The sequence below is a fragment of the Onychostoma macrolepis genome, chromosome 24, assembly GCF_012432095.1.
Source record: "Onychostoma macrolepis isolate SWU-2019 chromosome 24, ASM1243209v1, whole genome shotgun sequence".
NCBI lineage: Eukaryota > Metazoa > Chordata > Actinopteri > Cypriniformes > Cyprinidae > Onychostoma > Onychostoma macrolepis.
In genome coordinates this window covers 4,025,758-4,040,043 of record NC_081178.1, presented here as the reverse complement: position 1 = coordinate 4,040,043, position 14,286 = coordinate 4,025,758, and the positions used below count along the sequence as shown (strand labels likewise).

General features: G+C 34.9%; 1 protein-coding gene across 1 annotated transcript; it reads left to right on the top strand.

Moving 5' to 3' along the window:
* Positions 1-369: 369 nt before the first annotated feature.
* On the top strand, positions 370-14,043 carry si:ch211-183d21.1 (uncharacterized). Its single transcript, XM_058764606.1, has 10 exons — positions 370-538; positions 826-1,073; positions 1,669-1,971; positions 2,968-3,241; positions 4,459-4,636; positions 4,741-4,901; positions 9,100-9,174; positions 9,261-9,407; positions 9,505-9,601; positions 12,844-14,043. Exons 1-10 carry the CDS (start codon positions 370-372, stop codon positions 12,905-12,907), a joined length of 1,716 nt encoding a protein of 571 aa, XP_058620589.1. The 3' UTR covers positions 12,908-14,043.
* The last annotated feature ends 243 nt before the right edge of the window (positions 14,044-14,286 follow it).

Genomic DNA, 14,286 nt, shown 5'->3' with positions numbered 1-14,286 from the left:
TTTAAATTCTCTCAGATTTTGTTGAGTAAAATCTCAGTAATGTCCAGGTCACATCACTTCCAAATCAAAAAAAAAAAAATATATTTTGAGAATGAAGAGAATGATTGCAATATAATATTTGATCTTTTAGGGCCACAAAGTGCAGCATTTGCGTTGTATAAAGGTCTGGTATCAGACTTCCCTAAGGACGGCCCCCTCAGTCACGAACAGCCAATCGATGCCTTTGTTTACGGGGACTCTGCGCACATGCCCAGTGACAACCTCACAGAGACACTCATACCAGGGAGAAAACCTTCATACTCCCAGAGAGGTGATCAACACGTGCCATACAATGCAGAATGATTTATTGTGGCATTTGTGTATTCTAGTATGTGCTCATCCATGTTTGTATGCTGCAGTTTTCTCACAGCAGGTCTTCATGTCAGTCGCTGTGGTGTTGCCGAATGGACGAGAGATCCGGGACTGTTTGTAACAAGGCCCCGGAGTCCCGGAAAACCCAACGACTGCGTTTGGTTTCAGTCCTGCCCGCTTAACATGAGTACGTCTTGATTTTCGGTTCATGTAGCAAAACTTACTTTCTCCTTAATGTTAAAGGGATAGTTCATCCAAAAATGAAAATTCTGTCATCATTTTAAAGGATGTTTGTAACCAAACAGTTGATGGTACCCCATAGTATTTTTTTCCATACTATGGAAGTCAATGGCTACCGTCAACTGTTTGGTTACGCACATTCTTCAAACAACATTTTTGGCTGAACTATCCCTTTAAGGACACATTTTTAGGTGTCCTATCATGTTTTTAATTTCATCTGGCTTGTCGTTTCAGCCTCTTTCACAGTGTCAGGACGGACCCAGCCCCCGATTCATAGCGATGTTGATTTCCTGCTTAATGAGATCAACACTGACTCACCAGGAGGAGCCGAGGACGAGGAGTTTATAGAGTTATGGCATCCGTCTGGCTTCCGTATGTCGCTGGATTTCATCTGGATGGTGATGATCAATGGACAGACTGGAAGGGTGTACTATGAGCTGGAGCTGAATGGATATTACACGGATGATGACGGATACTTCCTGGTGAGCTGATGCATACTTGGACACTTGTGACACAAATGAGTCATACGCCTGATTAGAAGTATGTGTCAGCTGTAAAAGCAAAGGCAGTTAGCACTTTATGTACACTAGCATTTAAAAGTTTGGGGTTAGTAGGATTTTTCACTGTTTTTGAAAGAATTATTTTATGCTCTCCAAGGTTGTATTTGTTTTAGTAAAAACAGAATAATTATGAAATATTATTACAATTTCAAATAACTGTTTTTTAATATGAGTACATTGTGAAGTGTAATTTATTTCTGTGATCAAAGCTGTATTTTCAGCATCATTACTCCAGTCTTCAGTGTCACATGATCCTTCAGAAATCATTCTAATATGCTGATTTGCTGCTAAGAAACATTTATTATCAATGTTGAAATAATGTTATATATTAAACTGTTATGTTTGTTTAATGATTCTTTGATAAATAGAAAGTTAAAAAAACAGCATCTATTTGAATAAGAAATCTTTTTGTCACTTTTTGCATCTTTGCTGAATCAAAGTATTAATTTCTTTACTGAGCCCAAACTTTTGAACGGTTGAAGCAACAAACATAACGTTTCTGAATCTGTTCTTCCAGATTGGCAGTTCGAATGTCGGCCCTCACATTAGAATCCCATCGAACACTATTCAGAACGGACCAGACGCTATAGTGTTATATCGCAGCAAGTCTCCGCCCTCTAAAGAGGGTCAGAATATTCCCAAAAGCGGTTTGCTGGATGCGGTGGTTTACCGCACTCGTGGCTCTGATAAAAAGGTTTCGGAGCTAACAGAAGCGCTGACACCAGGACAGCTCCCTCTGCTGGAGGACATCAGTGCGCTACCCGCTGACGAGACCCTGAGTCGATGTGGACCCGAGAGACTCAACCTCAATGCTTTCAGGGTGAGATCTAGTTTCTGTTCATATGAGCTTCATGCAGAATTCTCAATCTGCCTTGAGTAGACTTCAGGCAAAAATTGAACTTTAAACTGTGGAATTGGAAATTCCCCCCATGATGGCTGATTTTATTTTTTAAAGTTTAGTTTAGTTTAGTAGAATTCATGAATTCATAATTCCTCTGTGGTGTGTTGCAGTTTTTATTTATTTATTTTTTGCGTTTGTGAGTAATTAAATTTTTTTATATTATTTTATTTTAATAGGAGTTAAGAATTCATAATTCCTCTGAGATCTGTTGAGTTTATTTTATTTTAAATTTATTTTATATTTTATAATGCCTACTGTTTAATAAAAAATAATGTATATTATTTTTAAACTATATACAGGATACATTTTCCTAGCATTATTGCTGCGATTTCTTTTAATTTATTCATTTTTTACATTTTATTAACATTTCAATTAACTTTTTAATGAAAGAAGAATCAAAAAATAGTTTTTTTTTACAGAGGGATTGTTGCAAAACAAACATACTGTCAAAGTCAAGAGCAAAACAATTACCAGGAAAAATTGGTAATAGGAAAAAAAGACAATAAATAAATAGTCCATTTGGCAGTCTAATTTTATAATAAAGAAAAAAATGTTAATAATGATTGTTTTTATTCTAGTTGACTAACAAATTCACATTTTTGGCTATGTAATTATATAATAATCAAGTTGAAGATGTTAAAAATCACAGGTGAGAGAAGTTGAGCAGATTTCATCGTGTACAATCCTCCCGTTGGGTGCTGGTTACAAACCTCACATTTCGGCAAAGGTAGTTGGTCGTCTATAACATTTACTTACTATGCAGGTTATACATAATGCAAAATTGGTACGTAGTATGACATTCCAAACAGGAAACTATTAAGTAAGTAGCCCGTCAGAGTTTATTTTCCAGTCCTACTTTTTTAGGATTTTATGTCCATCAAGTGTGTGTCAAATTAACTCTCTATGTGTCCACAGGTCACTTCTCCCACACCAAGGAAGCAGAATAACTGTCCTCCCAAACCCACCATACCTCTGCCTCCTGAGGGTCTCGTCATCAATGAATGGGGCAAGACCTCGTTAAACCAGTCACAGGAGAGTTTATTTGTGGAGCTGACTGGCCCACCGTCGACTCCACTGAATGGACTTGTTTTGGTGTTTTTTGGGGAAGATACTACAGAATGGAGCGTCCCGCTCACTGGCAGCACAGGAAGTGATGGACTCTATCTGGTCGCCAATGATTCTCAAGCAGGTTTGTGCGTTTAATCTGGAAATGTCTTCTTTGTGAGGCACAGCTTGATTTGTTTGAATAGAAATAGACTGATGTGTCTTGATATACAGCCAAAGATCATCTTTGGTCACTGAAATGTATTTTTCCCATTGTTTTTCTTCAATGACATTCTGAAAATTCTTCAGTAAAGATTAAGTTAAGTCGTGACGTATTGTCAAGTATGGTGACCCATACTCGAAATGGTGCTCTGCATTTAACCCATCCAAGTGCACACACACAGCAGTGATTAGTGAACAAGTGCACACACACACAGTGAACACGCCTTGCTCCAGCACCCGGGGAGCAATTAGGGGTTCGGTGCCTTGCTCAAGTTGAAGATGCTTGCTCTGCACCTTAGTCATGGTATTGAAGGTGGAGAGAGTGCTGTTCATTCACAATCCCCACCTTCAATTCCTGCCGGCGCGAGAATCGAACCAGCAACCTTCAGGCCTACAAGCCCGACTCCCTAACCATTAGGCCACGACTACCCCGATCAACCAGCTCTGAGATGAATCACAATATTACATATTTTGATTTGATTGAAAATCTGAGTAAAAATGAAAAAGAACCAGGCTGTGTACTTTAAATATTTATTAGGAATAAATATATATATATATATATATATATATATATATATAACTGCGCTATATGTCGGTGCGCTGCCCACAGGGCTATTGGTGCCAATATTTTATTTTGTTTTATTTTATTTTGTTTTGAGCATTTGAATTGTTTTATTTTATTTTATTTAGTTATTTTTATTTTAGTTTTCATCATGTTTATTTTATTTAATTATTTGTGGAGTATTTGATTTATTTTATTTTATTTTTTTTTTTTTTTTTGTTATTTTACTTAAATTTATTCTTAGTTATTATTTTAGCTTTTGCCTTCATTATGTGCTTGGAATGGTATACTAGTATGCTAATGTCTTGTTCTGTACTGTTCAAAATTTGACTAATGGACATGATTTAATTTATGAAATTGAAGCGTAAATCTTCAACCTCAAATAATAATAATAATAATTATTATAATAATAAATATAATAATTATTTACTGTATATAACATTTTTCTATAAAGAAAATGAATCGGATTATTACTTTGGACTGTTGTTCTCCAAGGCAATCAGTGATTTCAATTGAATAGCAGATAAATTCTAAAAAGTCAACGACTTGTTTGCTCATTCATCTTTGTGTTTGTGCAGATCAGGGTTTACCAACGCTGGGTCATTTGGGTGCAGTGCTGTTGTGTTTTGAGCCGTCAGGATCAGGGTTTTGTGGGAGCAACTCACATCATTTGGACTGTCTAGTTTTTTCCAATGACCCAAAGTTACAGAGATTTCTCCAGCACAACATGACACACTTCGTGTACACACTCTTCAGGTTTGTTGGGAATCTAGTGTGTTTTTGCTGGTATCAGCAGGTTTGTACACCGCAGCAGCTGTTTTCATGCACATAACTGCATGTCTGTTTTTTTATGTGATTAGTGTGGCTTCTTTATCTCGATGTGCATCAGAAGGGCCCGTTCTCTGGATCGCTTCCCAACCGACTCCACGCCTACCGAACCGCTGCCCGAGTCCCGCCTTCTCCAGCTCCGTGGATCTGTGCCTGCAGCCGGACGATAATAACTGGCAGAGCGGATCAGGAAGTAAGTGAACTTTAAAGGAATAGTTGATTAACATTGGCATCGACTCACCCTCATGTTATTCCAAGAGCGGTTTGCTGCAGTTTTTTCTGTGTAGCACAAAATTATTTTGGAAAGTCTCTGCACAGCAGGAAAAAACACAGTCCTGCATGTTGGAAAAAACATTCTTCTGGGTTGCATAAAAGGTCTAATATTACCTCATTTGATGATGCTGAGTTCAAAAATATCAACAAAAACTTTCCATCATGTACAGTTTTTTCACAAAATAAGAATAAAGATTTTTCAAAGAAATAAATAAAATATATATATATACATACATATATACACATACAGTGAGGAAAATAAGTATTTGAACACCCTGCTATTTTGCAAGTTCTCCCACTTAGAAATCATGGAGGGTCTGAAATTGTCATCGTAGGTGCATGTCCACTGTGAGAGAAAATCTAAAAAAAAATCCAGAAATCACAATGTATGATTTTTAACTATTTATTTGTATGATACAGCTGCAAATAAGTATTTGAACACCTGAGAAAATCAATGTTAATATTTGGTACAGTAGCCTTTGTTTGCAATTACAGAGGTCAAACGTTTCCTGTAGTTTTCACCAGGTTTGCACACACTGCAGGAGGGATTTTGGCCCACTCCTCCACACAGATCTTCTCTAGATCAGTCAGGTTTCTGGCCTGTCGCTGAGAAACACGGAGTTTGAGCTCCCTCAAAGATTCTCTATTGGGTTTAGGTCTGGAGACTGGCTAGGCCACGCCAGAACCTTGATATGCTTCTTACAGAGCCACTCCTTGGTTATCCTGGCTGTGTGCTTGGTCGTTGTCATGTTGGAAGACCCAGCCTCGACCCATCTTCAATGCTCTAACTGAGGGAAGGAGGTTGTTCCCCAAAATCTCGCAATACATGGCCCCGGTCATCCTCTCCTTAATACAGTGCAGTCGCCCTGTCCCATGTGCAGAAAAACACCCCAAAGCATGATGCTACCACCCCATGCTTCACAGTAGGGATGGTGTTCTTGGGATGGTACTCATCATTCTTCTTCCTCCAAACACGTTTAGTGAAATTATGACCAAAAGTTCTATTTTGGTCTCATCTGACCACATGACTTTCTCCCATGACTCCTCTGGATCATCCAAATGGTCATTGGCAAACTTAAGTCGGGCCTGGACATGTGCTGGTTTAAGCAGGGGAACCTTCCGTGCCATGCATGATTTCAAACCATGACGTCTTAGTGTATTACCAACAGTAACCTTGGAAACGGTGGTCCCAGCTCTTTTCAGGTCATTGACCAGCTCCTCCCGTGTAGTTCTGGGCTGATTTCTCACCTTTCTTAGGATCATTGAGACCCCACGAGGTGAGATCTTGCATGGAGCCCCAGTCCGAGGGAGATTGACAGTCATGTTTAGCTTCTTCCATTTTCTAATGATTGCTCCAACAGTGGACCTTTTTCACCAAGCTGCTTGGCAATTTCCCGTAGCCCTTTCCAGCCTTGTGGAGGTGTACAATTTTGTCTCTAGTGTCTTTGGACAGCTCTTTGGTCTTGGCCATGTTAGTAGTTGGATTCTTACTGATTGTATGGGGTGGACAGGTGTCTTTATGCAGCTAACGACCTCAAACAGGTGCATCTAATTTAGGATAATAAATGGAGTGGAGGTGGACATTTTAAAGGCAGACTAACAGGTCTTTGAGGGTCAGAATTCTAGCTGATAGACAGGTGTTCAAATACTTACTTGCAGCTGTATCATACAAATAAATAGTTAAAAATCATACATTGTGATTTCTGGATTTTTTTTTAGATTATGTCTCTCACAGTGGACATGCACCTACGATGATAATTTCAGACCCTCCATGATTTCTAAGTGGGAGAACTTGCAAAATAGCAGGGTGTTCAAATACTTATTTTCCTCACTGTATATATATATATATATATATATATATATATATATATATATAACAAAAAATACAGCTAACTAACACAATAAAGCCCAATAAAAACATGATAATATAATAAAAAACAGGATTTTTGAAAATTAAAAAACTGAGTTGTCAAATAAACTCTTCACACACACACACACATATATATATATATATATATATATATATATATATATATATATATATATATATATATATATATATATATATATATATATATAAAACAAAGTCAAATGTCAAAAGTTTCAAAAGTTTCAAAAGTTTAATTACAATGAAGTATTCAAAATGTATGTTTATAACTTAAAATCTGCAAAAGTGTGAAAAAAATATATATGTTCAAATACTTTATATATGTTCAATAAACTTTGCAAAATAAGATTATTTTTTTCCAGAAAATCTGTAGTTTTCTGTCACTGTTTGGATGTAGTAAAACACCCACAGATCTTCATCATGTTTGCATTTTCTTCTGTCACTATTTGTAACTTTGAAATCACAATTCGGCATTAAATAATCTCTTCAGAATCATTCATACATCTGAAAATTGTCTGGACAGGAATCATGTCTTTGCTGCAGTTTTTCTGCTGATTAAGGGATAATGCAAGACTTCTTCACCTTACAAATTGTTGTCGAAAGCAAAATTGCTATGGAATGCACATACTTTGTGAGAAAAAGTGATGTGCTACACTGTAGATGAAGCTGTCACTGGGGCGGTGCCTTTTCAAAAGGTACAATTTGTACCTTATTTACACCTAAAGGGTACATAAAGGTAACTTAAAGGTACATATTAGTACTTGAAGTCTACGTATTAATACCTAAATTACACGTATTAGTACCCCTTGAAAGAGTACCGCCCCAGTGACAGCTTTTGTACCTTTTTTTCTGCAAATGTAGAGCACTTAACTGTACATATTAGTCACAGATCAGTCTAGAAAATCTACCTCTGTCCCTGCTCATCTGTTAAAACAGATGAAACACTAAAAATATTCAATTTCCACCAAGAACCCAGAATGCATTACACATTTTTAAAACATGACAGTGTTGAACACAAATGATCACGTGCAATGTTTGTGGGAAAGGTTGAAGTAGATTTTTCTCATGCTGGCTAGTAGCATCTACGTAGTTTGTATTCGGTTTTTGCATAACAGTTCATCGAGAGCAATTGAAGAATTATGTTTATAGAAGACCCACAATACATGCACAAACATGAGGAACACACCCAGAGAATGAAACCTGCTGGAATGACAGATGGTTACAATAGAGGTTAGATGTTTGGTTTTGGATGACTTCTGTTGTCCTTCAGGTTGTCAGGCTTTTTACTGGGTGTGAAATGACAGGGTTCCCACAGTCTTGAAACATTTCTATGCTGTCATCAAAATGAATAAAATCTTATAAGGCCATGGAAAAGTCTTGTATGAATGACAATAGTCAATATACACTTCAGTTTAAAGGTTTTGGGTCAGTAAGAATTAAAAAAAAAAAAAATTATATATATATATTTTTTTAGCAAAGGATGCATTAAATTGATCAAAAGTGACAGTTATGACATTTATAATGTTACAAAACATTTCTATTTCAAAGAAAATGCTGTTCTTTTGAACTTCTGCTCATCAAATAATCCTAAAATATGTATCACAGTTTCCACAAACATATGAAGCAGCACAACAGTTTTCAACAATTATCAAAGAAATAAATTACATTTTAAAATATATTAAAATAGACAACAGTTATTTGAAACTATAATATTGTAATTTTGTAAAAAAAAAAATTTAAATGGAATGTTTTACTGTATTTTTGCAGCCTTGAGTAAAAACTTAAAAAGACCTCCCAATCTTTTCAGTAACACTTTATGTATTTTTCTGCTATGTTCCATTTTTTTATTATTTCACTGTCTATAAGTGTAAAAAAATTGTCATCTCCTCATCACAAAATACTGCAAAAGATATGGAAAAATAACTGGTCAGACAGTGTGAAAACCCTGACGTTTTGAGTTTTTGATGTGTACCTTTTCATTTCAGAAAGATCAAGAAACATTTGATCCCTCATGATATAAAGTTATTCTTTTTCTCATTTTCTCATCCCTGTCTTTTGCACATAAGCTCACATTTATGAATTCGCATAACCTGCTTTAAAACGATCACATATTCAGCCCTTATCGCTTTTTATTGGACGCTTGGTGTAAGATGCATCCAAAATGAAAAATAAAAAAATAAAATCAACAGTAAAAGTAATTGATCTCATCTGAAGTGTTCCTCTGTCTCAGATTGTGCCCAGGAGGAGTTTGCTGTTTTATTAGAGCGGTTGTGTAACTGTGGGATCTCAAGCTTACATGTTAAAGGTAAGACACTTGAAAACACACATTAATGGTGTTAAAATGAAATGATCTGGTAATGACTGTTATTTCTTGTCTTTCCCCCATGTGAGGTGTGAATGTGTCCTGTGAGGCGGGTCGGTTGTACACACAGGGGTCTGTTCTTGCTGTTTCTGACCAACAGATGAAGCGAATCAATGAGATAGTGAGTGACAACAAGCTCTCATGTTCAACTGAACAGGAGCGACTGGTTCATGGAGGTACAAGACACACACATGTTAATATTATGCTATGCTCTTATGGATATTCAGGGTATGTTTTGGTCTGAAGGAAGTAACCGTGTGTTTGTATGTGCAGCGGGGTCGTCGGTCGCTCTGCAGGTCGGGCTTGTGCTTGCGGCGCTCCTGCTGTTCGCATTGGGTGCTGCTCTGTTTGTCTTCTTGTACAAAAAAAGGTGTGGACAGATCAGTTTGTGCTTGTGTGTTTTGCATGAAAGTCTCTGTGGTGATGATGATGATGACGTTAGGGCTGTCAGTTGATTTATTAAAAAAAAAAAAAAAAAAAAGTACATTATGTGCCAATTAAAACTTTTATTTTATTTAATAAATTGAACCAGTGTACTATTTAAAAGTAGTTGTAGTTTTTAAATTTTAAGATATCAAATTAATATCAAAGGTTTAAAAATAGTTTAAAATCTTTTCCTATTTTATGTTTTAGAAATTAATTAATTTTATTTATGCCATTTCATAAATTGAATTAATATCAAAATATTTTTTAAAATATTAAATAATGTTTATTTATGCAAATTGATCAATTGATTTGATGTCAATATATAGATATATTGTAGATGTCATTCAATTTATTTGAAAAATAATTTTAATGCCAAATAAATTAAATTAATATAAGTATACAGTTTATTTATGCCAATTAATAAATTGAATTAAAGTCAGCATACAGTTTATTTATGCCATTAAACATCAGTATACAGTATAATAGTAATTCAACTTATTTTATTTTTAAATATTAATTATTTTTATTTATGCCAATTAATAAATTGAATTAATATAAAACAAATTAATATTAAATAGTTTATGCAAATTGATCATTTGATTCGATGTCGATATACTGTAGATATCATTCAATTTATTTGAAAAATAATTTTTATGCCAATTAATAAATTGAATTAAAGTCAGCATACAGTTTATTTATGCCATTAAACATCGGTATACAGTTTAAAAGTAATTCAACTTATTTTATTTTTAAATATTAATTATTTTTAATTTATGCCAATTAATAAATTGAATTAATATCAAAATACAGTTTAAAAATTGTTCAACTTTTTCTATTTTGTTTTCTAAATATAATGTTATTTTATTTATGCTAATTGATACATTGAATAATATCAGTATACCGTTTACAGCAAAACATCAGTATACAGTTTAAAAGTAATTCAACTTATTTTATTTTTAAATATTAATTATTTTTATTTATGCCAATTAATAAATTGAATTAATATCAAAATACAGTTTAAAAATTGTTCAACTTTTTCTATTTTATTTTCTAAGTATAATGTAATTTTATTTATGCTAATTAATATATTGAATAATATCAGTATACAATTTACAGCTTAACTTATTTTAAAATATTGAATACATTTTATTCATGCCGATTAATTGCATTAATATTAATATACAGTTGAAAACTATTTAAATGTTTTTAAATATAAAATAATCTTGATCTACTAATCTTGATAATACTCCTCTCTTAACACACACAAAATGCTGAAAAATGATACTTCACATGACATTCCACATTTGAGAACTTTTTACACTTTTAAGACATAGTATATCCATAGTCTTTTAGATGATAAATGCAGTAAAAGCACAGCATTATTTTAAGTACGTTGCAGTACCATGGTAAATACTATGGTACCATGATTCATGAGTAATTTATAAGGCATTTCAAGTCTTTGTTGTGGGATCAGTCCATTTGTAGGATGAATGTGTCCTTGTGAAAAACATACAGTGGTGTGAAAAAGTGTTGGCCCCCTTCCTGATTTTTAAATTTTTTGCATATTTGTCGCACTTAAAAGATTCAGATCATCAAACTAATTTTAATATTACACAAAGATAATGCAAGTAAATACAAAATGCGGTTTTAAAATGATGATTTCATTTATTAAGGGAAAAAAGCTGTCCAAACCTACCTGGCCCTACATGAAAAATTAATTGCCCCCTCCTATTAAATCATGAAAGAACTGTGATTAACCACATTATTTTAGAAAGCGAAGTTAAATTTCACTAGCCAAACCCAGGCCTGATTACTGCCAGACCTGTTGAATCAAGAAATCACTTAAATAGAACCTGTCTGACAAAGTGAAGCATGTTTAAAGAGCAACACATCATGCCGTGATTCAAAGAAATTCAAGAACAGATGAGAAGCAAAATAGTTTACATGCATCAGTCTGGAAAGGGTTATAAAGCCATTTCTAAGGCTTTGGGACTCCAGCAAACCATGGTCAGAGCCATTATCCACAAATGGAGAAAACTTGGAACAGTGGTGAACCTTCCCAGGAGTGGCCGGCCTACCAAAATTACTCCAAGAGCGCAATGACGACTCATCCAGGAGGTCATAAAAGAACCCAGAACAACATCTAAAGAACTGCAGGCCTCACTTGCCTCAATTAAGGTCAGTGTTCATGATTCAACAATAAGAAAGAGACTGGGCAAAAACAGCATCCATGGGAGAGTTCCAAGGCAAAAGCCATTGCTGACTAAAAAGAACACAAAGGCTCGTCTCACATTTGCCAAAAAATATCTTGATTATCCCCAAGACTTTTGGGCAAATATTCTGTGGACTGATGCGACAAAAGTTGAACTTTTTGGAAGGTGTGTGTCCCGTTACATCTGGTGTAAAACCAACACAGCATTTCATAAAAAGAACATCATACCAACAGTCAAACATGGTGGAGGTAGTGTGATGGTCTGAGGCTGCTTTGCAGCTTCAGAACCTGGATGACTTTCCATAATTGATGGAACCATGAATTCTGCTCTCTATCAGAAAATCCTGAAGGAGAATGTCCGGCCATCAGTTTGTGACCTCAAGCTCAAGTGCACTTGGGTTATGCAGCAGGACAATGATCTCAAACACAGCAGCAAATCCACCTCTGAATGTCTCAAGAAAAACTAAATTAAGGTTTTGGAGTGGCCAAATCAAAGTCTGGACTTAAATCCAATTGAAATGCTGTGGCATGACCTTAAACAGTCCATTCATGCTCGAAAACCCTCCAATGTGGCTGAATTACAACAATTCTGTGAAGAGTGGGCCAAAATTCCTCCACAGTGATGTGAAAGACTCATTGCCAGTTATTGCAAATGCTTGATTGCAGTTGTTGCTGCAAAGAGTGGCACAACCAGTTATTAGGTTTAGGGGGCAAGAACTTTTTTACACAGGGCCATGTGAGTTTGGATTTTGTTTTCCCTTCATAATAAAAAACTTCATTTAAAAACTGCATGTTGTGTTTACTTGTGTTATCTTTGATTAATATTTAAATTTGTTTGATGATCTGAAACATTAAAGTGTGACAAACATGCAAAAAAAATAAAAAATCAGAAAGGGGGCCAACACTTTTTCACACCACTGTATATTATGTTAAAACATTCATTGCAACTCATTATGTGCATGATCTTTTGGCAGGCGTCCTGCTGACTACCTCTCCATGCAGCTGAGCGAACAGGCCGAGACGCCGCTCGATCTCTAGTGTGTTTACATGAGCGTGTGCGTGAGTGTGGATGAATTTATGCAGGATGATGAGTGTTTGAGCGTTTGTTAGTTTTTATAAAGATAAATGTGTTTTTACTATATATGAATGCAGGCTCACAGTTTTATCAGAAACACTTTGGTTATGCAATGTTGATATTCCGAAGATTTTAAGACATCAGGATGTTTGATTTCTTTAGTGTTTTATCAAATGTTCCAAAAATCATTCTTTTATTGTATTTTTGTTTCATAATGTGACTTTGAATTGAATTGTCATTAGTTAGCAGTAAAGACTGTAAAAACACAATTATAGTTATTACTAAGTAGAAATCAGCAAACAGAGCACGAGTTTTAAAAACAAGATCATTCCACCATAAAGTTCATGTTAGCAGTTTTAAATCTTAGCATATTGATACGTAGCTTTGTCAGTGTTTATCAGCATTTGATTTGAATCTTTCCTCCTTCGTGAGTCTTTCTGCAGGTGTTGTGTTTGTTTTATGTGTTTACAGATTTTCCTTTATGCATCTGCACAGTATTATCAGTTGTTCTCAGGGTTGTCAGAGCAGTGTTTGTGTGCAGTAAAGAGCTTCTGACCACAGATGCATTTCTGTGTGTAGAACCAGTGTGCCATTATGGTAAGACAGAGCAAAAAACATTACTTAAAGTTCACTGTTCACTCAATTCATTTCCATTCTCAATTGTTAGTTGATCTCAACGGCCTGTTAATGAGATATTAGAGTGTTCTGTCACTTAATTGTCGTTGTAGGACTGGCAGCGCTCATGACACTGAATCAGACAGTCAGCTCGGCTTTCTTAGGACGTAGAGCAGAAAGTCCCACACAGGAAATAAAGGGTCAAGACGGCAAGGTATAATGCTGATTACTGTTTTTGTCAGAGTAGAAGTGTAGAATTGAAATGTGTTCCATTATGTCCATTTTGAAAGTTAGTTTTGCAAAACTAAAATACAATGCGCAAATGTTGCATTCTCACTGGTTCCTTATAGGATTTTTAATGTAATTGATTATTGATTTAGTCTTTCATCTTTGATGTTGATTACCAGTCTTGTGTACATTTGGAAGAGGAAATTTTCTGAAAGTAATACAATCACAATAAATGTTTCTATTTGTTAATATTGAATACATGTGTGTTTATTTAATTTTATATTATTTATTTATAATATATACATTCAAACATTTGGGGTTGAAATGGTTTTTTAATGTTTGTGAAAGTCTCTTTTGCTCACCAAGGGAGCATTTATTATACAAAAATACAGTAAAAACAGCAATAATATGAACTATTATTACAATTTAAAATGAGTTTTCTATTTGAATACATTTTAAAATGTAATTCATTTCTGTGATGCAAAGTTACATTTTCAGC

What these genes read in the sequence shown, in the direction of transcription:
- si:ch211-183d21.1 (XM_058764606.1), top strand. Translation starts at nt 370, where the DNA reads ATGTGCTCATCCATGTTTGTATGCTGCAGTTTTCTCACAGCAGGTCTT. An exon ending in CTCAAGCTTACATGTTAAAG is followed by an intron (nt 9,175 to 9,260) that starts GTAAGACACTTG and finishes CCCCCATGTGAG; the next exon opens with GTGTGAATGTGTCCTGTGAG. An exon ending in GTCTTCTTGTACAAAAAAAG is followed by an intron (nt 9,602 to 12,843) that starts GTGTGGACAGAT and finishes ATCTTTTGGCAG; the next exon opens with GCGTCCTGCTGACTACCTCT.